Source organism: Drosophila subobscura, chromosome U (genome assembly GCF_008121235.1).
Source record: "Drosophila subobscura isolate 14011-0131.10 chromosome U, UCBerk_Dsub_1.0, whole genome shotgun sequence".
In the NCBI taxonomy this organism is placed as follows: domain Eukaryota; kingdom Metazoa; phylum Arthropoda; class Insecta; order Diptera; family Drosophilidae; genus Drosophila; species Drosophila subobscura.
Window position 1 is genome coordinate 19367309 of NC_048534.1, and position 25645 is coordinate 19392953.

General features: G+C 43.8%; 2 protein-coding genes across 3 annotated transcripts in view; both read right to left on the minus strand.

Moving 5' to 3' along the window:
* LOC117901953 (zinc finger protein ush) overlaps positions 1-13577 on the minus strand; it is an 87664-nt gene extending 74087 nt beyond the window's left edge. For both annotated transcript variants that reach the window (XM_034812928.1, XM_034812927.1), the window contains exon 1: positions 12589-13577. In XM_034812928.1, coding sequence (XP_034668819.1) covers positions 12589-12631 — 43 coding nt within the window. In that variant the 5' untranslated portion in view covers positions 12632-13577. The remainder of the gene's footprint in view (positions 1-12588) is intronic.
* A 3572-nt stretch (positions 13578-17149) lies between these two features.
* LOC117900350 (protein arginine N-methyltransferase 8-like) lies at positions 17150-18516 on the minus strand. Its single transcript, XM_034810695.1, has 2 exons — positions 18043-18516; positions 17150-17976 (listed from the first exon to the last, which is right to left on the minus strand). The coding sequence occupies exons 1-2, from the start codon at positions 18435-18437 to the stop codon at positions 17325-17327; spliced, it is 1047 nt and encodes a 348-aa protein (XP_034666586.1). The 5' UTR covers positions 18438-18516; the 3' UTR covers positions 17150-17324.
* Positions 18517-25645: the final 7129 nt, after the last annotated feature.

Consider the following 25645-nt stretch of genomic DNA (forward strand, 5'->3'; position numbering starts at 1 on the left):
CCGTTTGGATGCTGCTGCCGCAAAGTCAAGGCTCAGCAGCAGCAGGGCCCCCGAACAGACAGCGCAGACGAGCATGCAGCCTCCTCCTAATGGCGCCTGTTGCCATGTAAATTATGCTTCCTCAACACTTCTGCTCAGCGAATGCCCTAAAAGTGTGGGGTTTTTATTGGGGTATATGGGTTAAGGCAGGAGGTTTGACAGGGTATGTGAAAAGAGGAAATTTTAGATGATATTTCATGAGAAATGTCAGAGATGAAGGAATCAGCTGTAGTAATTAGGAAATAATATTAATTGTATGAGATATTTCCTTATATTTATTTTCCCCTATAACTGGTAATACGTAATGCGGCAGTGCACCTCGCGTTATCTTACACAGGAATCTTTATCCTCCTGGAATCACCGCTTATAATTCTACCCCAAAGTAACTTTTCTATTCATTAAATTTTAATCACTTTCCACCTCATCTTCAATTTCTGATCATAATTATTAGCTGAAGCATTCCCCCTCCAATTTATTCTGCTCTCTCCAGCGCCACTTGTGTCTCATATTTATTTTCAGAGCATTCAAACTTCGTTTTCACTCTCTGACATTCTCATTCCCATTTATTTGAGTCTAAACCTTTCTCTCTCTCCCTCTCAGTACCTTTTCGATTTCCCAATTGGCTCCACATTGGCGACGCATTTCGATAGCTCTTGAAGATATTTATTTTTGCGCGCGCTCTTCATCTCTCTGCATACCTCCTTTCCCCGCTCCCTTTCACTCTATCTCAGTGTCTCTCTGTGTCTCTTGCTGATGTCCACGTGTGCGTATCTCTGTATCATAATGGAAGACGAGACTGTGAGGCTGGCATTTAGATAAGACTGGCGGCGGCGGCGGCGGCACCAGCAAATGTCTTCTCTCCTGTCCTGAAACTCCGATCCCGAACGCCACACCAGCTCCATCTCCATCTGCAGCGTGCAATCAGCCCTCTGCGGTTGTGAATGCAAGTTGTGGGCCATTGAAATGATTAGGCTTAAAGTGCTCCAAGACCCACTCATCCCAAACCTGAGGATAATACAGAGCCAGAGCCAGAACCCGATGGCATCCAGATCTCGAGCATTGAACGGAAACTGTTATGGATTCCGGCTGGAACCTTTGGGTTTTTTCATTGAATTGAGGCGCCAAAATATCACATGACTGGTGTAGAAATCCATCCACTCATCAGACAGACATCAGGTGATATCTGAGCAACAAAAACATAATGCCAAAAATGCGAGCTAATGAGATTTTGTGTACCCTGGTAATTGATGATTTATGGTGGGTATGTTGTGCTCTTGTCAGGGCAGGGAAAGGTCAGAAAACAAAAGAGTTTTCCAATGGGTTATGTGATGTTGAAGAGGACCCTTTTTAGAGGAAGTTTGACTATTGCAATATAGAGAAATTTCCAGAAAATTACAAAATATTTTAAAGTGAAATCTTCATTTTCTTCTGGCACTATTTTCATATATATTTCGCTCATTCTGAGGAAGTATTTCTTGGACAAATCCTTAGATCAAATTAAATCCTATTAGACGGGTATTCCTTCAGTCGAAATACTCTCGTTTATCTTTTCCATATCTATATTTTAAGACTTTCTGTGCTGATGACGTGATTCCTTTGTCGATGCCTCATATTTTTAGCCACAAATTTGTAGACAAGAATCGAATGAATTATTCTTCCAATCTTCCCCTCTGCACTCTTAACCTTCTGCTTTTGCAACATGAGTGATTCGTTTTTAATCTTTGATTCAGATACTCATTCGTAGTCGTATTTGTATGTACATGGGCATTGTCAAATATTAATTGTGCTAAAACGTAGTATGCATAGTTGTAGTCAACACCCTGACATATAGGAAAGAAACAGCAATAGAACATTTCCATTCAGGAGTGTTGAACATACTCTGAATAAAGTGCGCCATCATTTGAAGAAGTGTGCAATTCATTTGAGCTTCGGAAAATGCAGAGACTAACAGCAGGGCTTGATCAGCAGATCAAAATATTTTCGCCATCGGGGGACTTGCATCAGATTGATTATGCCAAGATGGCCGCAGCCTTAGAGAACACCACAGTGGCGCTGAAAACTATACACACGGCAGTTGTGGCCACACAGAAGCGGATTGCGGACAAGACCATCGTGCCGCAGTCGTTGAAGTATTTGTTTGCCACCACCCCAAGGGTTGGCTGCTGTGCGACCGGTCGCATCGCCGATGCCCGCTATCAGCAGCGTTGGGCCATTAATGAGGCCTCGAAATTCCGGTATACCTTTGGCTACGACATCTCGGCAAGGGCGCTGTGCGAACGCCTTGCAGACATGAATCAGATCTACTCGATGCACTCCGAAATACGTTCGCTCGGCTGCAGCATCATTTTGATTGACTACGACGGGGAGGGCCCCACCCTGCACATGACAGAGCCCACTGGCGAGTACAACAGCTACAAGGGATGCGCCTTGGGGCCTAACGCCGACAAGGCCGAAGCTTATTTGGAGCAGCATTTGCAGACCCATATGTCGGAGGAGAAGTCCCTACAGCTGGCCATCGACTGCCTGAGCACGGCCATGGACATTCAGTTTGAGCCACTGCACCTGGAAGTGGGCGTCGTGAGCAAGGCCCATCCCGAGTTTCGTATGCTGGATGCAAATGAAATTGCGTCGCAGTTATACAACATCGCGCAACAGACATAATTTCATGCAAAACGAAGAATTTACCCCATTTACTCTTCCAGTAGCGGGTATAAAAATATAGCACTACCCAACACTAGCATTGATTCTGAGACGCGCGAGAGGGGGCTCAATGAGTTCTGCTTGGTTTGTTGGGTTGGACATCAAAAGACAACCACAACAACAAAAAAGAGATAAACCACAACAAAATGGAGGCAACAGCAGGGGAAGCGTACTGCCATAAAGCTACTCCCTCCCCACGCCACCGAAAAATGCTCAACGTATCGCATTTTGGGATCGGCGCAAAGCTAATGGCATAAATAGATTTCATATTGCCCTCCATTTGCCCCCCCTCTCCCTTCCACCCACCCTCTCGAACTTAATTACACAGACATTGCGGGAGTTGCCTTCACTTCGATCAGTAAATAAAATCTAGAAATATATATTTTTATGGATTTTTAATCGATTGCCGGCGACCGTTCGCTCTGTTCTGTGGCACATTGCGTTGCGCTGCCCTTTTTTGGGGCCGAGCAAACCATTCCAAACGCGATTCCATCGATGCCATTTGATTGTCGTGGGTAAATAGAGATAGAATACTCCGTGCTGGGGTGCTGGTACATGCCTCTATAAGACGGGGCAATTGGCAGCAGGTGGAGACAGACAGAGAGACATTGTTTTATCGGCTAATTAGTTTGCTTTTTGGTCTCTCTTTTTATCGGTATCTCTTGGCTTCTAGCTCCCAAATGATTCCCTGCCATGAAGACATCCTAATTTGGGTTTATGCGTAGGTAGCAATAGGCTCCAATTCCCCCCCTTTATTCCCACTCTCTGCCGCTTATCTCTAATGACAAATGTTTGCTTAAAAAATCTTTTAATTGCACTTGTTTTAGGTTTTCAGGTTTCTCAAGCGTCAGTCCCCGTCCCTGCCTCTGATAAGCCACCAGCCAAATTAATCGCAGCACTTAAATTTTCATTTTCGAAATATTTCTGTGTAGCCGTGTTTCTTTGCGTCGCTGCCTCACTGTATTTGTGTGTGTGTGTGCCCGATTTTCGATACGATTCCGATTCGATTTCGATGGCAGCTCAAGTGTAGATGTCACTCCCTGTCTCTCCGTCTGTCTGTCTGTCTGTCTGTCTGTCGCTCTATCTCCCTCCTTCATGGACATGTAAACTTAATCAATTTATCACCAGTTTCTGCGACAGAGAGAAGGGGCTTCGAGCGGAGCATAGATAGCTTGGAGCTTGTGGCACATTCTCTGCTGCTCTGTACATTCTGTAATTAATAATTGATTGATGAGGCGAAATAGGCAAAACTCTTAGCTCTAGCAAAAGGCAAACAGAAATTCCAAGAAGCAATCGTCTAGGAAATAAGACTTAGACATGGGAAGGGGTTAGTGGGAGGGAGCTGAGTCCACATAATCCCCTTCAAAGGGTTTATAAAGGGAGGAGAGATTATACGTAGGCTAAGGGAAATTTTTTTAAAAGCGTTCCCATAGAATCAAACATAAGAAAGCATTCACGTACTCCGAATTTTCATTAAATTAATTTAATGATCATTAAGTCAGCCTTCAATGTAAATTAAATTATAATTTAATCATATTTTGTATTATTACTTCGCATATTTTATTCCATTTTTGTTTTGCTAAATTTATCAACATTATTAAAGCTATCGAAATGAGTCAGTTCTCGACTACAGAAATGAATGAAATAGAGCCCAATGTCTGATAAGGCTAATTCGTTCTCTTTCAGAAATTCAAATCAGTCATCACATCACATCACAAGGAAGCTCTAAAAAAGCAAGGGGAAGTGAGTCACTCAGTCAATCACTCACTCACTCAGAAAGAGAATTTTATTTATGAAGGGAAACTTTGAAGAAAAAATAAACGAATTTATAGAGTAAATAAAAATATATATAAAAGATGTTTGAAAATATTTATTTGCCATAAGGAAAGATCATAATATCTTTCCTTCTTATAGAATGCAATAAATGATGCTTCAGATCTGTAGATAATAAAGGCTCGAAAGCGATGGCAATCTAGAAAATATTTAGCTATAAAAAAATATCTAAAAATCCATACATTTATACAATTGAAATTAAAACTAATTTCTGTAGAGTATAAAATCATCCTCTCTGTCTAAAATATAATTCTCTATGCACTCTACGCATATATCACACCACAGCCTGAGTCTGACTCCAAAGAAAGGCATTTTCAGATCTTGATTAGACGATTTCGATTTCCATGCCAGCAGTTGACGAATCACCTGCGATAGTGGTGCCAGCCAGGCCCGGAACCCCACCCATGTCACACGCTCAATAACCCCCCCTTGGTCCCAACACACTTTTTGGAGGGATCTGGTTTTATTTGAGTATTTTAATCATGGCCTGCAATCGGTTTTGAAGTTTGAAATTTGATGCCCGAAGAGCGATAATGGTTTGTAGTCATTTCAAAAAACATTCCCTACAAAAAAGCGAACTAAAAAATCCAACTAAAAATCGCTTGAAACAGCTGTCGATTGTCAGTTGTTGTTGGCTGTATCTGTGGCTGTGTATCTGTGTATCTGTGGGATGTTTGTTGTATGATTTGTACAATGCTACGTTGGGGCTCTGGGCTCTGCTCTGGTCCGTCGCTCGTCGCTTGTTTTTTATCAGCTGATCTGATGGCTAGATTGTCGCGCTTTGCCTCCAAAATAAACTGAGAGACACAGAGAATGAGCAACAAAAACAATGAAATTGTAGCAACAATTTTGTGTCTGTTTTTTTTTTCGTTTATAACAATTTGAAAAGATTTTCAGCTAAAGATAAAAATGTCAATGCTGATGTGGTTTGTCGGATGGATACGCCGCAGATACAGAGATACAAACAACAAATGATGGATGCCAACAAAAAGCTAACTATGAGGAGAGTTCAGATGATTATAGAGGGCATATATCTGCCTGATCAATCTGTAAAGAGCTGAGCCCTGGATTTGCTGGGGTCTAATTAATTTCCATTCCGCACTTTGCATCAGATATCAGGTTCCATTCCGATCGCTCGGCTGTCGCCGGGTGCCGATTGATTGTCCGCCGCCGCCCAACCCGCACCAAACAAAATAAACACTTTGAATGCCATAAATCTCTGTCAGCGCCTCCAAAAAAAAAAAGAAACGCAACGCAAAGCCTGATAGCCATCGGCTCGGGGGCACTATAAGAACTAGAACTGATTTTCTGCTAAATATACTAAAAAGAAACCGGGGAAACCGACGGGAAGTTTCAGTTGCTTATCAAAGTGCGGCGTTCGGGCGGCGATCCAACGATAGAGACCGCTGGGCAGGTCTCTCTCTAAGTAAGAGATAGATTACCTCGGGCCTAGGTGCTGTATCGGTGGCAGAAATCTCAGTTTTCAAATTTTACAGACACCTTATCGTTGGACGGGCATCTGGCGGGTTTCCAATTTCGAGTGGTGCCACCTCCCGACGCTCTTCCATTGAGGAGACTCTGCCAGTCAGCCGATAATGATATTCGTTATCCTTATCGGCAGCACAGGGAGAGCGAAGCATTCCTTAGTTAGATTTCTACTTGAGATTTCTTCTGCTGATTTTCAATTTGGTAAAAAAAAGGGGAAACGCTGGCGGCGATAATCATCAGCGAAGCAAGAGGCCAAGAGCTCTTCTCTCTCTCTGCATTGCTTCCACCCACTTAATTAGTTTCTCTCTCGCTCTTCGCTCTTTGCTCTTCCTTTTGCTGCTGAAATTCATTATCAATCGAGGAGGAAGACTGAGAGGAGTGGTGGTTCGCTTATCTCGAAATAAAGTGCATGCCATGGTTTCTATTATCTATTCCCAGCGATCAGTGGCTTCCCATCCAGCATTCGTTTAATTGACCAACAGAACTTGGGCCACTCTCCGACTCTGACCACATCCATCCATCCCAAGCGATCCATCGATGCCTTGTGCCTCCTCTCTCTGTGTTGTGCCTCTGCGTTGAATGCTTTGGCTTTGGCTGTGGCTGTGGCTGCCTGCGTCGTCGCCTGTTGTCGCTTCTGCATCTGCAATCTCTGATTAAGCCCTGGGATGCCCCCAATGCCCCTTTGGGGCATTAGACCCCTCAAATCATTCAAGCATATACATATACATGCATACATACATGCATACATATACATATGTACATATGTATTTATGTATTTTCTATATGTAAGTTAAAGTCTTGCTGTCTTCTTGCTGATTATCTGCTGTTGTGGCTGCCGCTGCTGCTGGTGGCCATTGCCTGTCAAAGTGCAGACCTTGAAAAATATTAAGACAGAGCGCGAGAGATCAGCAGAGCCCAGAGATTGGGCTTAGATTGAGCATAGAAGATTGATAGAAGCCGATGGGAACAGCAGCAGCAACAGCAAAAAGATCTTATCTGCGGACACCAGCCTCTGTGCTCTTTAAGGAACTTTAACCTTAAGGTCTTTACTTGGCTTTACTTGAGGCAACTTCAATGGCGGACTTTGAGGAGGAAGCATGGCATGGGCATGTCTTCATGACTTTTGATCTAGGGAATAAATCTTATCAGAAGCTTCGGCATGGCTCATCTGAGAGATCTTCCAAAATCAAACAATAATGATCGTAAGTACCCTAAACCCCTGAAATATTCCTAAAAGTTCCCACTCCTGACGGTCATGTACGCATATTCCCCTTTTCTTATTAAAAACCTTTTATTTTTGAACGTTCTTTTTGTCAGCCGATAAGAAAACGAAACAAAAGGCGGTACACGCTGTATAAAAATGCAAAATGCAATAAATATATCAAGAATCAAGAGGTTTGTTCGCTGACTAAGTCGTATCTCCCGCCTATCGCTTTTCCCTTCCTCCTTCCCTACATAACAATCGTCTGCCACTTGATATGCAAATGTTCTGCTGGCCCAAAACAGCGATAACAAATACAAAAGCAAGAAAAGCAACAACAAAAGCAGCATCAACAAAAAAATTACAAGTACAAATGACAAAAAAGAAGCAAAAACATTTTGTAATTTGTAATGCTTGTTAATAATAAAATATTATTTGTATACCCTAGTAAAGGGAGGAGGTTAGTGTGATGATTATGATGAGCAGATTGGGGATTAAACAAAGAGAAAAAGGGAAAAAGGGAATAAATCTATGATGAATCTAGATAAGAAATTCTGTCCATGATCTGAATTTCTACATGGGATCAGCGCTTCCACTTGATGGCTGCATCTGAAAATGTATTGCAGTGCAGATCTTAACCTATTTTCTACATATTTTCCTGCAAATTTGAACGGCAACTTCCTTTAGCCGAACGACGTATACCTAGAAACCTGAAAGATTGTATCATTATATCCTACTGAAGTGCCACTCTTGGTGGCACAAACTTGTTTAATACATAATAAATAAATCTTAAAATATTCCATACAACATTTGTACATATCTTCCATAAGAACAATCCACTTTTGTTAAGTAATCCGCTCCATACTCAACCCAACATTAGTTCCAAGTGGTTTTTTTTTCAAAGCTTATCAACATTTGATGAATATCTGAGCGGTTTTTTCCTACAGGAAGCGATCGCTTAGCGAGGGTATCACAAGCGTCGTTAGTCGAAATTTGTATTTAATTATTTATTGTTGTTTTTGTTTTTTCGATGTTGTTTTGTGATGTACTTGTTGTTGGTGTTGGTGTTGTTTATCTGCTGATATTTCCTGGTACGCGATTTCAATGCACCAAAGCAAATCAACAAAACAGAAACAGAAACAGAAAGAGAAACAAAGAAAGAGAGTAACAAGCGAGAGAGAGAGAGTCACAGAGGGGGGTAGCAGAGTGAGAGTGGAAAAAGCTTATCGCAATTATTAAAATACAATGTCAAAATGGCCAAAGCTCGAGATTATCTTTGCCAATTGAAATGGACAGCAGAGCCACAGCCGCAGCGAGAGAGTGGAAGTTAGAGAGGGAGAGACTGAGGGGAGACCTTGGGCTATGGCTTTGGCTTGCAGCAAACTGAGGAGCAGAGGAGCCAGCCAGCCCCCGTGGCTTTTATCATGCTGCAGCAAACTGCAAACTGCAATTGGAATACGCAGTTAGAGCCACAGAGCCACCAGAGCCACTTCTCTTATCTGCAAAGCGAAGCCAAAGCGAACCTCATCCAAACCTCATGACACGTACCCGCTGCCGATTCCAGATATGACAGAGAGGGAGGCCCCAGTGCCCCCCAGCACCAACACAGAATAAAGCGTAGCGAACCGAAGCGAAACCCCCAAGCGGCTTCGAGACGCCGCCGCCTTGTGGACTTTGCTGGCCAAAATTGTCACCCGCATGACGATTGGCGGGGGCCACCAACGGGGTTCTCTGGCTGCTGCTGGGAGCACAACCTGGCAACAGCTGGCAATTAACATAAAATTAGTGATAAGCGTAATTAAAAATTTATAAAAAATAAACAAACGACAACAAAACACAGTGTTTATCTATGTGTGGAGTGTGGGTGCAAGTGCACTTCCACAGTGTCGAAGGAGTGGAGTGAGATAGATGGCCAAAAGGCAGGTAAATTATGGAAGGAAGATGCAGGAAGGCGAACATGGAAATACACTTTAAAGTCTGGGGATAGTAATAAATATAAAATAAAGAAAAACCACTTCAACATTTTCAGATATATTTTATAATTTCTAAAGATTATTCTGTTGTTTTTTTATGCATTAAATTTATAATCTAAAATGACTCAATGCCACAATATCATTATCCACAAAGATATACAACTTTTCTTATGAAATGTTGTTTTTACTGATGTTTTTTCCTGCTGTTGCTGCAATTATTCATTCAGTTGATAGCCAATTTATTCAACAAGTATCAGCAAGTAGGCCGCTGCACGGATTCCCATTAATTGTACGTGCCCAAAGGTACAGAAATACAGTCAGATAATATCAAAGTTACTGGGAAATCTTTAAGTAATAATCATTATGACTGCAGCCATCATTTAGTTATCAGTTTTGTTTATAGCTATCATCGATGTGTATAATAAGTACAGAGTGTAGATTACGCTTAAAAGTAATTCAATTAATTTTCATAGTTTAATAAGGCGCAAAAAAGATTGCATCAGTGGAAGGAAAAGCATAAATTGGAACGCTTTTGCATTTAGCCTCTCGTGAGACCTCTCTGAGTGAAATACTGAATGTTCCTTTAAATATACTTTTTCTTCACATTTTATCTGAGTTTTTGTGTGCGTTTTAGTAAAAGGAAATAATTCAGAACTTCAAGATTTCATGGTTTTCAGCTCAATATTTGAAAATATACAGAAATAAAATAAATAAATATATAAATATCAAAACACCATCCAAGATCCATAACCGACATATCTTATGACTTATTTACACATTTACATACATATGTACATACATATGTATATAGTTAAATTTTTTAATGAATAATTAAGGGATCTTCTGAACCAACAATGCCAACCAACAAGGCGGAGATCCCACTCTCTCATTGAAATTACAATCTCATTCTCTTCGTTAGACATTACTCAGTTAAAGTCTTACTTACAAGGGTCTTAAAATTGAATTCTATATTAAATCATTCAAAAAAGCATTCTGCCTATTCCAGCACACCCCTAGTCACAGGGTATTCCAAAACATAGGGCACCCAAAGGCGTTTCGTTTTTGTTGTCATCGCGATACCAAAAAACGGGAGGGAATACGATAACGACTCCGACTGCTGCTGCTGCGACTACTGGCCTGGCATTCCGATAGAAATGTCAGTTATTGAAGCTTATGTAAAAGCAACTACGAAAAGCCCTCAACAAAAGCAACGCAAAATGCTTCCATTTTTGGTGTTGTTTCTGTTGTTGTTGTTATTGCAATTGTGATAAAAGTTTATCGAGTTGCGCTTTGAGTTCCAGCTACCCCCTCCCTCCCCTCCCTCACAGAACGCGCGGGGGGGCGCACACACAAGCAGCACAGCACAGGCGATAGAAGCAAGAGGCAAGTGTGCAAGAGATAAATATGCAAAGCAGAATAGTTGGGTGGAGAGAATAGAGCATGGGGGGGGGGGGGAGGTGGAGTGTGTGATAGGAGCCGTAGCGTTGGCTCAGGGATAACCCATTGATAGTGCAGGTGCAACAACAACAACAATAACCAAAAGCAACAACAGAAAACAGCCAACAGCCAGCAGCTGCACAGATAAATGCCCTAATTTATCGGAACGCAAGTCGTGAAGTTCTTTTTTGTTATCAACTGTACAATACCCAATACCCTATAAAAAAGAGAGTGCGCGGCATGAGCGTTGATGGAATTTGGGGATTAATAAGATTTATCTATGGATAAATGTATTTTCAGGCCAAACTCGAGGGATTTTCTACAAAATATTCGAAGAAACTTAGCATGGAAAAAGCTATTCAAATCATTCTGTCAGATATTTCTTGACTATAAAATTAATCTTCCACTTATAACTTTATAGAGCCTCAAGGGGTCCTTTGACTGTGACGCGATTCATGACAGATTGCTTGACAAAATCGCTTATGGCTCTGCTACTCTTTATCGTAACTCTGCAGCTCTTGTGTATAAACAGAATTTCCTAAAAAATTATACCCAAAATCACTCAGTTTTCCTCTGTTTCTTATAGAGTATCAAAACTAGCGCTGAAGCTACGCTGTTGCTGTGTTCTTGCACACTTCCAAGTATAAGTTCCACTTTCATGCGACTCTCTCGTTGTGATATCATTTGTGGGCTGTGCTTGGGTTGGGCCACCAAGGCAGAGAGGCATGAGCAGTGGCAGTGGCAGAGTCAGCGAGCCGAGAAACGTGCTTGAAGCGGCAGCAACAGCAACAGCAACGGCCAAGCGATAAGGAGTCCAAAATGGCAAATGGATAAAGAGCGGAAAGAGGGTGTGGGGCCAGAGGTGAACTCTGAGCTGAGTTTGAGACGGGCTGGGCAGAGGGTTGGAGGTGTCCAGTGTCGCAGGTCCGGGGCACGTTTTATCGATTTCGATTTCGAAATGCATTCATCGGGTGTCAAACGGTTCGGGGCCATAAATAAATATCAAATGGCAACAAAAAAAAACACAAACAACAAAACAGCGAAATGTAATTAGTTAATACTCTTCACACTCCACCCAAGCTACAGTTCCAATCTCTTCCAAGACACGCTATAAGGTGTGTCCGTCTGTCCGTCCGTCTGTCTGGCTGTACATCAGAGCAGCACGTACGACAAGTATCGATATCGATAACGGGTTGACAAAGAAATTTCATTTAAATAAAACAGAAAACACACAGCAACAGAGACAGCAACTGAGACACAAAACGTTGATTTCAATTGTTTCTGCGCTTTTTCATGTCGCTGGCTTTTGGCATAGTTTTACCATTCACTCTCTAGAGATTATACCCAGGTAATCTTAGGGTACTTATAAAGGGTCCATTGGCTCGGCAGCAAGCCCTTGAGCAAGTGTGCTCTAAAATCAAAATTTAATTATATTTACTCTAGCACTGTGAAGGTTTTTTGTGGAAGTTATACATCTATCAATTCTTTAACTAAATGCCAGAAATCATTCAGATGGCATAATAAATAATACCGAAATAATATACAAAATGTTCTATTCCAAAAGTAAGAAATTCTTCTCCATAAATATGCCAATGAGATCGTTTTTTTTTTTTTTTTTTTGCAATTTCTACATATTACAGAGCATTCCCTAGTCGCATATCCAACTTTCTGTCCAACTTTGTCTTGGCATAATTTACCTTTCCCCCTCTTTAGCACACCCCACCACTCCCGGCTCATTGTTTGTTCTTTCACATGTTCACATGACGGGGGGAACACATGAGAAAGAACAGATCTGCTGACCATGCAAAACATTTTGGAATGGGTCATGGGTGGGAGAACCCAAACCCATCGCTCATCGGCGGAAAGACTTGGTAGACTGGCCAGAGCAGACTGGGGCAATACTTATTTAGCTCCTACCTTTATTCAACGGCTTCGGGTTTGATTGTTTGCGTCGTGACATTGTATGCGTACGGCGGCGGGGGGTCCAACGGCGGGCGTGCGGAGCGTTGCGGCCTACGTCTGCATCAGATCCGTTTCGTTTCCTTTTCCGTGGACATTTACCGGCGGTCAGTGGTCAGCGGTCGGTAGTCGGCGATTGGCGATCGGATGTACACACCGGAACACACACGCACACACTCACAGAGGCGAGAGGTAAAAAATTCACACACTTGTTGGGCTCGGGGGCACTCGCAAGTATCAATAATTTATAATGATTGCGATTATTTCTATAGCTACGAGCGATTAATAAGCTCTAATGAATTTTTAACGATCGACGCGTTTAGCGAGCGACAAAAAACGCGCGGCTCGCGCACAGATCGCGTAACGTAACGTAAGGGAATGTAATGGAATTCGGCTAGATCGTATCGGAACACGGAACGCAGTGTGGGATATTATCAACACCCAAGAACTTATTGTGAATGATGCTCGGGGTTTTTACAGTAATTTTGCAATTGTTGCGCTGCCTGTCGCGTGTTTTGCCAGTGCCTGGTCGGTGGGGGCGTGGCTTGTGGGCTTTTCAACGTCCGAACAGTGCAAGCTCCCAACTAAAACTGTAAGCAGGTTGGCGTCGCCAAATGCGTTGGGGCTTCGCTCCAAAATCAACGAAAGCTCGCACAAAGCAGAAAAACCGGTGGCCACAGACAGCGAGAGAGAGAGAGAGAGCCGAGCCAACCAAGAGAGCAAACGAATGCGCGCGCATTTGTCTCTCCCGCTCGAATTTCCATTTTGTTTTTACTTTATTTTTCATTGCCTCGCATGCTTTGCCGTCTGCTTCGTGGCGTGATAAGAATCAAAACAAAAACGCCGAAACATTTACGCACGTTTTCCCCCGGGAAAGAAGGCACCGTACCGGACTACACGCCGCTCCCTGTCTCACTCGCACGCCTTGCAACCCGACTGTTTTGCAATTTACTGTTGTTTCGGGCACAATTAACAGTTGCCGGCAGGCCGGAAAGAAACGATTGCGGCACTTTCGTTGTTCGTTGACAATTTGTTTAATGTTTTCACCGAAAAATGTGTTAATGCCGCTTTGCTTTGTTTGAGGCCCGAACTTGTCTTCATCAGCTGTTTATGCACTTTTTGATTGTCAAACACCCAAATTAGTTGGAACTTATACTGGCTCCACGCTCTGGCATTATATCTGTACACTTTATACGCACTTTAAATGCTTAATTTCTTTTTAATTCGTTAATTTTAGGCTTTTCTTGCTGCACATTACTTTTTGGCTCCAACTGCTGCTGGCTTAGCACTAACGCATAAATGAGTTTTTAACAAGTTGGCAGCTCGCTGAGACAGCTGGCACTGCGGAGCTAAAAACAAAGCATACTTTTGGGCTGCTTTATAGAGGGCGCCAGTCAATGGGCGCCTGAATTCAAATTGGAATGCTATTTGCTCCTCCAAAATGTTTCCTCAACATAAATGAGTATGAGCGCACCCTCACATTTATTTATTGTATCTAAATAATAAGTATTTTTGCTCTTACGCTGACAGAATTCCATTTCCTGTGCAACCATTATGTTAGCTGCACTTCCGCGCATTTTTCGGGTTTCTCTCCCAGGTCCAATTTTTTCTGTCGCTTTTACCTTTTTGTCTTTGTAATTTGCACCTATTGCTCGCCCGAACGTATTTTAATGGCACTTGCCACTTTTTTATACCGACTGCTTTGCATTGGACGCTCATAGATTTAAAAAATTGCGACAGCAACGGAAATGAAACGCTTCCTGTTGGCCGCTTCGAAAGTCCTGCCAAAGGACTGGGTGGGGATGTGCCATGCAAATGGGATGCATGGGCCATAAATATTGGCAAAGGAAAACCAGCAAAAACCAGTTAGCGGAGTTAGCATAATCCACGCTAACATATGGCCAAGTCGATTAGCCTTCCCCGCCCCCCTTTGGGTTCATTTGTGGTCTCCCCCAGTCGCTGTCCCTGCCCGTGTCCTCACCGTTTCGTTAATCGCTAATGAAGTATACGCACCGTTGACCTTCGCTGCGTTCATTAAACCCCCACACTCGTTGCCGTATGCCTTCTGCCTGTCTGTTTTTTTCGGCAATCCCTGATCATCGCTCTCTGTGCCGCTGAATGCATTTTCGGCAATCGCCCAACAAACCTATAAATAAAAGAATCACTAAAAACAGGTTAAAACCAAACACAAAAAGCAAAACAGCAAGGTTATTCGTGCGATCGCCTTGGGCGTAGTTTCTCGATTAATACCCTGGCAAAAAAAAAAACATTGTTCCTATGTTGGGTTTGGCATTCAGTCAAGAGTCAAGAAATTACCAGAAAATTCAGTTTTTTCTAGAGTTAATTGGAATTTCTTTAGAATGGGAAGCTTCTTCCATACAAAGTTATGATTTGTGATGAATGTTTCCTATGACAGCAATATGTTCTAGTGCTCCGATTTTGATGAAATCTTTGTGAGATATGTAAAAACATATTAAAATGCAAATGTGTAAGTTTGCTTGCAATAACTTTGCAAACAAAAAAGTTTTTCATACAAAAAATGGTTTTTTGTTGCATAGTTTCTATGGCAGCTATAAGATATAGTCATCCGATTATTAAAATTTTAAGCTGAGTTAAGTATTTACATATGTTACCAAATTGTGTTACGTTTGATTGCTCTAGCTGCACAAATAAAAAAGTTTTTCATACAAAAACTCAGTTTTCAAACGACCTTTCCTCTGACAGCTATAGGATATTGCAACGCGATATGGAAGATTTAAGCTTAGAGAGTTAGAACAGTAAAAAGAAGACTCTGTGCCAAGTTTCAGCTTGCTATCTTTCAAATTAAGTGAAAGATCTGCATAGAAAGTCGTGTTAAGATACGCAGGATGCTTTCAAGGGTTGCAAATGGCATACAGATGGCTAATGATTGAAAATTGAACTAAGAGCAGCTGCAATAAACACTCATTAGCTTATTAAAAAGAAGCAACTTAAGAAAAACCGCAGAAATAAAAAATAAATGCCATACAAATGTTTCAAGCATTCCCATATTCCCAACTGATCCCCAAAATTGCACATTTCACACGCTTAACACCAAGATCCCACACCCCACTGCTGCGTGGGTCATAACCCGCTCTAGATACTCGCGTGTTTCATTGACTTTAGAAAACAAAAGCTGCCCAAAATAAAGATAAATATCTGTAGCTGTGGCTGTGTAGCTGTCTGTGTATCTGTGTGTGACCGAATCGGCCTCCCTCTGTAATCATAGTGCATTACACTCCACGCTGGAGGCAAGGCGAAACGAGGCAATAACAAAAACAAGGCGCGGAGTGGGTGCTGTCGGGGGGTAAGCAGCAACTTCCAGGTCAAGCAACTGCTCGCCGGCAAGGCCATGCCCGTGACTGGAAATGGAAATGAAAATGACAGACGCCGCTGCAAAAAAAAACACACACACACGAAAAAGTTGAACCGAATATTTTGAGGGATTTTTTTTCGGCGGGTGGCAGCGCCGCATATCATTGACCCAAGGTGCAGTTACCTTGCGGTGCGCTGGGTGCAATGATCCACATGGCATACACACGATCCACTGTGCCTGCGCGACTGCAGCCCTGGCGAGGCGACCTTTTATGATTGTGTGAAGAGAGAGCGAAAGAAAAAGAGAGGCTCTCTTTTCAGGCTTACTTTCCTTTGGTTGGTGCGTTGGGAGTGCAGACATTCCATCAAAGAAGAAGAAAGAAGGAAGACTCGCAAAATCTCAGCTTTAAATCCACAGCCAAGCCTTAGCCTCCACAGCTTGGGTTCCACATTTCAGCATACCTTTCTCCCATCCACACACACATTCACTCACACAGACAGCTGATCTCAGATGCTTTTGTTTTTAAGGTGTCTCCTCCTTGCATAAATTAAAACAGCTGATGAAATTCGCCAAGTCCGGCGCATAAGCAGCGGCAGAAAAGCCGATAAAATTATTCATTTATTTTTAACAAAAACAAATTTCTTTGTTTCTGGCTGCGAGCCTGCACTTGCCCACAAGCATCTCTTGTGCCGTTATGGCAAACAACGTTGGACGCCGGCGCTGACGCAGGCAGAGTGCCACCGCCCACAAAAATCACAGTCGCTGCCTGGCTGCGCTGCAGTTGATCAAAGTCCACGCTGTCCATGCACCCCCCTGCGACACCAATGATCCGCACACAGTCCATTGGTGTATTTATAGCAGCAATAGAATTCGCGCTCTCTCTTGGCTCTCTGCCGCCCTGTCCGCACTCTTTCTTAGCATCATCTCCCCCGCACTCTCGCCCTCTCTCACCACTCTGTTTAGCCCCCTGCTAATTGGTACTTGGGCTTTTTTTGGCTCTTGGGGGCCGCCGCCGTCGCCATTGCGGTAGGTTCATCCCAATGCGGTTTATACGTAATGACGAGTGACCCTGGGTAGGCAGAGAGCATACAGTGAAGGTTCTCTCTCAACAAACATCAATGTTGCAGTTGCTTTTCTTATATTAAAATGCATTTTGGATTAATTTTTAAACTAACCACAGAAAACAAGGTCTCAAACCTGTCTTAAAATGTAAAATTATAAAGAGAATTTCCCTTGATTCAGTGCAAACTCTCAGATCTGAGAAGTGGAATGTCCTTGTGCCCAATCCAATCTAAATTCTGGCTTCTCCTTCTCCTCATGCAGCTCTCATTCTTAATCTATGACTTCTCCTTGTTCCCATTCACTCTTCATCCATGCTCCTTGGCTTCTCCTTGCCTTCTCCACCCATGCGAAAGATTTGCTTGTGCCGCTTAATCTTTACCAGCTTATTGCGGCAGCTCCAATCAATGTCAAAGTCCAGATGATTTTCAGCACGCGACACCGCAAAAGTGCCTGCAATTGTATCGCCCATGCGTATAGGCACAAGCTGATCAATGTGGAAGAGTGTCTGCTGCCAGTGTGTGCTGGGAGCACAGGGACTCGTGGACACCAGCTCCTCAGGGGCGCCGCCAGGAAAGCCAAAGTCAAAGTGCACAACAAACCAATCGATTATCTCCTGACGCTGCAACTGCAGTTTAAATGGCACGCTGAAGCTCAGCTGCTCACGCTTGATGGTGCGCACATCCATTTGCCAGATCTGCTGCGGCTCCGAGATCAGCTGGCGCTCCCGCACGCATCCCACTTTTGGTAGCCGCTGCACAATGCTGGCCGCATGGGACAGATTTAAGCCCGCAAAGCGAGACCAGTAATGTCTGGGCGGCTCCACGTCCCGGTCCTCAGCCACAGAGAGGTACAGCCGGGCCGTGTTCGGAAAGATGCAGCCCTTGGGCTTGAGCCATTTGTCGCGCGCAAAGATGACTTGGTCCAAGGCGGAGCTGTACACCAGACAAGCGCTGAAAAGAGAGGAAAAGACATCTTCAGCATGGATTACCATGTGTGTGGCACAGACCTGCACTTACCCCATCCACTTGGACACTATAACATCAAAGGGTGGCAGCTGCAGCTCCCTTATATCGCCCTGAATCACCTCAATGACGCTGTCCAGTCCATTTTTGCGCACCAATTGGCGTGCCACCTGCGCCACATCGCCAGAGTCCACGGCAAACACACGTGCAGCGCCCTGCTTGGCCACCAGCATGGACAACAGGGCACTGCCACAGCCCACCTCCAGCACTGTGGCGCCTGCGAAGATCTCAGCATTACGCTGCGACCGAATTGCATCGCGAAAGGCCGTCATCACCACATCGTCCAGGATAATCACCTCCTGGTCAATCATAAACTCTATGAACGCCTTGTACGAAAAGGACATTTGAGAGAATCGCTGCAGGAACTGCTCCTCGTTGTCCTGCTCCATTTTTAAGCACTTTTTCTATTTGTTTACAATTGGGAGCGCAAAATGTAAACACAAAACTCCGCCAGCCTATCGATAACAGCGATCACTGGAGACAGTGCTGCCAGATTGGGCAATTATCCGCAATGTTCTAAGCGCGAAGTTCAAAAGTGAATTGAAATTGGTTAGAGTAACTGAAGTTCTAATCCTCACAAAAAGAATCTCCTCGGATCTAAATTCTCATTTTCATTTTTCTCCTCCACCTCAACCCTTCCTTAGAAAATCTCTATCATTAAAAACTGTAAAGTTTTATAGCTTCAGAGATAGGGAATTCCCAACATCTAACCTTTCAATTTCAAAGAACTGCCCGGGGACTTCCCCTGCCTTCCCCTTCCACAACGCTCCACTTTCCATTGATTCGCCCCCACGTTGTGCTTATCTCGCGACCAATGCCCATTCGCTGCGTCTATTTATAGCAATTTCGCCCGAAGTTGACCAGACAAAAGAGGAAGATGATGAAATTGTTGGTCGATGTCGTATGGTGATTACCGCTACATCGAGCTCAAGTACAATTGGAAATTGGCTCAGAGATTTCGGTACTTCACACAGAGAGTGAAACTGGTTGGATGTATGCGGATTTTTTTGGTGTGCGAACTTTGAGCGCAGTTTGCGGCTCACGTGTGCCAGGGTCACCTTCGCCTTCACCTTCAAACTTCTGCACAGAGCGATCGATCAGAGTCGTTGGAGGAGGGAATTGTGCGATCATTCGCCTCACGCATGGAGCGATAGGTGATTCAAAGAGCAAAAGAGATAGCGGCAGAGTGACTCAAATGACATCATTCCAAAGTTCAACTCGCCACAAGATTCGCTTTTATGGTTGATCATCGATTGTTGAGAGAACTCTGTAGTTGAGGCTTCCTACAGTGGTGTGCAGAGGGGTTCAAGGTTGTAATCCTCGGAAAATAACATGAAATTAATTAAGGTATTAAATGAAACAATAGCTGTCAGATATCGAAGGCTATTAATCGAAATTTGTGCAAGTTAATCGATAAACAGCAAAGGAAGAAGCAAGAGCGGAAGTGTCATCACTAGACGAAAGACGCAACTGTAGAGAAACCTACGAATAAAAGCTGTATTTGCCACAATGGAGAAGATACGGCGCGCAAATTAAATACACTTACTTTTATTTATATTTTCTATCCACATACCCTGATCTTGATCAGATAATTCTTAGCAAAAGATATGAGCATTCCATGCCCTCCAAGCTTACTTTTCCTAGAGATTACACCCATATCTTTCACTCCCTTCGCTCGAAGCTTATTTAAAATCCCCTTTAACGGGTATTCCCATGGTCGTATGTTCCGACTAGTCTGTCGTTTCTCTACTTGTTTTTGTATTGTTTCTGCTGATCTGACCGGCCTGCTTTACATTTTATTTTTTACTCATCCTCTTCCAATGACTGGCTGACGCCTCGCTGCTGCTTCGCCCCTTCACTTCGCTGCGCTTCTACGCTCCTAAATGTTTTTTATATTCTTTTGGTTCAACGTTTTCTGAATTTTTTGCGCGTTGACCTTAAATGCAATGCACAAAAAACTGATGTGATGATGTTCACTTCCGTCGTTGTCCTTGCTAAAGTGCAAAAACCCTCTGAAACAAAATAAAAACATTAAAATAAAAAATAAAACAAATTAAAAAACCCCCGTTCATGCCCCGTTTAAAATGTTGTGTGTGATCTCAGATAACTCGGGATCTCGAGTATCCAATCATTGGATTTATGGCCCCAGCACACACGATCAATAATTTGCAAAAATATGTTAATTATTATTTCGGTGTTTTGGTCACTCCTTCTGCTGCGATATCTTCATGCATAGCATCGATATGGTGAGTTCCCCCCTTCCGACTCTTGATTATTTGAAACGCGTCGCGAGTGTCTAAAAATAAATAAAGCAACAGCAATGCTACATTTTTTGTTGCGCTCGTGCTTCGATTAGACATCGGGGTAAAGCAAACAATCGTTGGTGGAAGCGGACGCCGAGCAGGAGGCAGCAGAAAATGTGCTAAATACTGAAAATCATTGAGCACGCCACCCGGTCATGTCCACCGAGCTGATCGAAGGTGGATAGAGAGCGTATGGGATGGTGGGAGTGGTTGGTTCCAAGAAATTGACGACAGCTCGAAAGCGGATCAAAATGCAGAAGGCAAGTTGGCAGCGCTGTCATTATGCATGTATGAAGATATGCAATGAAAGTGGAGATTGTGGGAAAAGTGAAAGATGTAAAGAATGTAGAGGAAAATTGATCTTTGTCCTGAGTAGAAAATCGTTCATTAATGCAGAGCTCTACTCCTACAAGTAAATCCAAAGCCAACTGCAGATTGGCAGTCCCTATGTTACATGTCATGCATTTATGTATGATGAAAGTCGAATAGCTTAGAATCTGTGAAGATTGCAAGACTGACTCATATGACTGCCTAAATCCAGAGATGATCCTCCGATCCAGACCTCCACTTCAACATTCCAAAACCAGGTTGGCAGTCCCTAAGCCTCATGCCCTGCATGTTTGATGAAATGCGAAGAATGTGGAGTGAGTGCACTCACACATTGCGTGACTGATGGTCACTCCGTTGTAATCGCTAGGCGATAACACTCCAGACAGCGACTGCCCTCGACTGTAGGTCTCGTTCCTCCTCTTTTCCTTTTCTTCCCCCACGCATCAAACATCAAGTACAACAAACGCGCCCACTTAGTCAAACAGCGCAGCGCAATGTCAACAAAAACATGGAGAATGATATGCAGAAAGGCATGAGAGAAGAAACCAGAGCCAGAGCCAGCAAGAGGGAAGAATCAAAGAGAGAGCGCGCGGCTCTGCCCACTTGGGCCGTTTCCATTGTGACACACTCACACGCAGCGTAGAAGCTACGACTCTCTCTTTATAGGGTTTACGTACCCCTCAAGGGCAACATATTAATCGCAATCGTAGCCTCTGGTCGTTCCGCCTCAATCGAAGGAACCAAAACAAGCGAGAACCAACGCCCCATAAACAAGGTCTTGCTACGTCATGGTACCAGACCAGACCAGACCAGCCCATGCCCATGCCCAGGCCCCAACCATGCCAACCATTTGGGAGTACGTTAGATAAACAGCATGCCCCGGATTTGCCGCCAATTGCCGATTTCTGTGCACACGCGGCCATTGGCTGTCAATGAGCTCGATAAATAAATGGGGGGTATAAAGAGATATAGAAATAAAGGGAGCGAGATGGAAATAGATACTCTTATTTACATTCGGAGATTGCATAATAATTTTTGAATAAAGTACAACTTGTGGAAAGATTTGGATGTATACAAAGCTATAGGGCAATTGTTGTTTGACTTTGGTGATATTCCATAACATGGAAAGATAGAGGAAAATTTGTATAATGGTGGTACTTATGTTTTGTGCAGGCTGTACTTTACTAGGATGACTCCAAAGGTACCTTTGGGAACGCGAAATTAAACTAGATAGGAGGGCTAAGCGATGCGTTATATTTGCTTAACCAAAAAGTATTTCTATAGCTCTGAAAATATAAAGGAGATTTATTTTTACAAGCTAACTTTCTCTACCTCAATCCTCTAACGTTTTGAAGATACTGTACTCTTTTGTGCTTACTATTATAATGATTCTGGCTCATCAGTTGCATATGCCACATAAAGGATCCATATTTAAAAAGTTATAAATCTCCCATTCACATTGATTACCCACTGCCTCCCCATTGATAACTATTTTGTGTGATTTGTTTTGTTGCAACTGTACCTAATCTTAATAATCTTAATGCGCTTCCCTTATCACTGTGACTCATGGCAAAAGTCTGACTTTCCACAATGTCGTCCGAGGTCACAGCTTCAGCCGACTCAGGAAGCTTGAATCAAGAATGAATGAGAAATCTCTATAGATAACCCCAGCTAAAAGGGAAAACTACGTGTACGCCCGCGATTCATTCACAAATTTCCACCCACTGCCAAGATGAGCCATGGCAAAGATTACCCCCCCTGGCTTGAATGACGAACACGAGCATGAACACCTGCACTCCCAAAGCCATAGCCGGACCCGGACGCCCGGTCCAGCCCCCCTGCATGCACCGCCGTATTGATAACCAACAGCCATTGACGGCGGCGCATGGGAAGCGACGCCACGCCACGCCGGGGGTCGACCGTTGGGTGGGGGCGGCTGGGAGAGTGGCTGATAAGAGGGAGATAAGAGCCACGCCTCTCGCTCATGTTGTGACTGACCAGCGGACAGACTATAAGATTGGCCGACATGCGGCATCCAGCTGGGGTAAATCATGAGACGGCAGTGCTTATCAGTTGCCTGCTCCCCCCGCCCCGCACCAGTAGGGTTGGGATCCAAAAATGGATGGCCTCTGGCACGAGCGGACGGACGTACCAGCTGACCGGGGGATATGTTCGCCGTAGCAAAAATCGCTGTATTATGAATAACGCAGTTTTATTTCGCCCGATTGCTCGTTCGCTCTCCGCTCTCAGCGTGGCCGAGGTGTTCACGTTGACTTCACGTGCCCCCAATCAGAGGCCCCAGCGACCTCGTCAACATCGGAATCGGAATCGGAATCGGAATCTACGTCGATGTCGGCATACAAAAAACGGGTCTATCTACTCTCTCACTCTCCACACAATGGGACGGGGATGGGGACGGGTGCGATGGTGGTGATGTTGCTGCTTATTCTAGATTTATTTCTGTTTGTGCCATTTATACACTCGTATTTTCCACTTATTGATGATGTTGTTTGTTGATTCCCCCCATTTGTGCTTGATGATGATGATGATGATGAAGATGAACTGAAGGCATCGATATGCCCCGAGGCAACTGTCCCATTAACGCCCATTCACCTGAACCGGTTCAGGGACAGTGGTCGGGACGAGAAGGGAAACCTTCTCCCATCCCATCCCATCCCGTTGCGCCACGGACAACAACTTTCAAGTTCAGATGGAACATTTGGCAAGGGAAGGAACTGGGCCAAGGTCGGTCCCCACGAGCGGCCAGAACGAGAAACGACAGAGAGAGAGAGCGCTAAAAGCACAAAAACAACAAAAAAGCACTGTGTATGGGGGGGAAACCTTCAACACATCATCGTAAAATTTCCATTGGTGTTCCCCGCAATCCCCAACTGAAGGCCACTCTGGCCCTTTGCTCTCATTGTTTACAGCATGACTACCTCATGATTCTCGGTTCCCACACTGCCTCTGCCCTCTACCAAAGATTTGGAAACATTGTAGGCTACCCCGCAGTGTTCCGGGCTACCATTGCGTTACGTTTTTTTCGATGGCAACGCGTTATCCGGCACGTAGGCAGAGAGCAGAACGCATTGCAGTCGGGGGGATAAGAAGCAAATGATGGAACCTAAACAGAATCTTAGCTAAAGTACAGGGTCTACAGATCTAGCCATAGAGCTAGCTCGTTTGCAGGCAAAACTATCAACAAATTATGATTCCATTCTTCAAGAAAGTGTGCTAGAATTTCGCTTAGTGATGAAATATTCTTAGAAATAAATGATTCACAAGCTGCTATTATTATTTATACAACTTAATAGATACTAATTTCCGTCTACTTATTTTTTCTTTAACAAAATAGCAGAAATAAACTCCTGAGGAACCAAAACACACCGTGGCGATACGGTGCAAAGGTAAATGGGTTTGATTCTGAAGAAAACAAGTACAGATATTTCATCAGTCCCGATTGTGAGCCCCAACATTGGTACTAGAACGGAAGCTTATCTAGAAGGCAAAATAATATTAATGGCAATGTAAAATATTTCAAGAAAGTTGAAAAGGTATACGATCGGGTATAGAAAATCCTTGGGAATGATCAGAAATCAGTTCTAAACAGCTCTTTTTTATTTATCTTTTCTGCCATCGAAAACACACAGTGTTTCCTTCGATAAAAAACGATCACTTTCGATAATTCTGTTCGAAAACTAACTCACCACCTATTTATTTCCAATTTCTGCTTCGGTTTATGAATCTGCCACCTGAGCTCCGGTAAACATTCGACACAAAAGAAGCCTAAAAAGATGACAATCATATTGGGTAGGGGAAAAAGAGGAGACGGTAAGGTCTTCGTCGTTGTTGATGGAGTTGTGGCTTGATCACGAGTCACATGACGTCATGGAGACTTTTGAGGATAGCGCGTGGTGCTTAGAGGAAGATCAGAGACAAGTTAATTTTTTTTTTTTCGGGGTTTTACCCAGTCCCCCGAGTCTCAATCGAGCGATGGCAAAGAAAAACATAAAGAAAATGTCTGCCAAAAGTGAATTGCAAAATCTCGAAAGGGGAAAAACTTGAGGCAATGGGAAAGCGGAAAATGGGCCTCGTCTGTTGACGCTTTTGACGTTGTTGCCGTGTCGAATTATAGCCACATTTCTCATGTTTTTTCTATGCGGCAAGGCACACTCGTTGGCTGCATGATTCGACTGTTGGACCTGTGCTACTGGGGGTCTGACGTCAGGCGGCTACACCTGTGATTGACGCTCGAGCTCGAGCAACGCCTCCTCCGTGTGTCCGGTGATTGAGAAAACAGACACATGGCCATGGCCGGGCTTGTGATTGTGCTTTTGCTTGGAATTCCTCTGTAATAAGCCAGCCATAAGGAGGCGGAGGAGAGAGAAAGAGTGAGAGAGAGGCCTTGAACCCGGGCAGAGTAGAGTGCCGGAACACCAACGTCATTGTCGTTCGCCGAAGCTTCTTACGTTTGACCTTTGACGCGCAACAGGAGCAAAAATGTAGTCTGTGTGTGACGTCACCAGACGCTACGTAATATTACTGCGTCAATGCGCAAGCTCTTTCTCTCTCTCTCTTAAAAAAGGGCTCTCTCTCGCCCACTACTATCTGTCTCTCTTCTTAAGTAAGTCTGCTTTTTCGCTAGGGTGTGGGGTGTGTGACGGCCTACGTGCAATTGAGAATGTGCGTGGGCACGTGTTCTCAGAGTCCGGACTTGGATTTTGATACGAAACGGTGTGGAAGTATCTGGAAGTGTGTGCGTGGGCGGCCTCCACTCCAAATGCATGTCAAGGAAGCTGAACTTGAACCTGGCCCCGGGGACTGGCCGAACACGGCAGAGTTTTTCCGTCTAAATTTAGATACATTTGTATGAGCAACCTCCCTCTTGACGATGATTAAATTATAGAGATTTCCCTAATGCCATATTTATGGGGTAGGGGGTAAGTAAGGCGGGAGGCGTCCTC

Excerpts from the sequence above, each read along its gene's own strand:
- LOC117900350 (XM_034810695.1), bottom strand. The coding sequence starts at position 18,437 with ATGGAGCAGGACAACGAGGAGCAGTTCCTGCAGCGATTCTCTCAAATG. Across the intron at positions 17,977-18,042 it reads ATAGTGTCCAAGTGGATGGG|CGCTTGTCTGGTGTACAGCT; the intron begins GTAAGTGCAGGT and ends CTCTCTTTTCAG.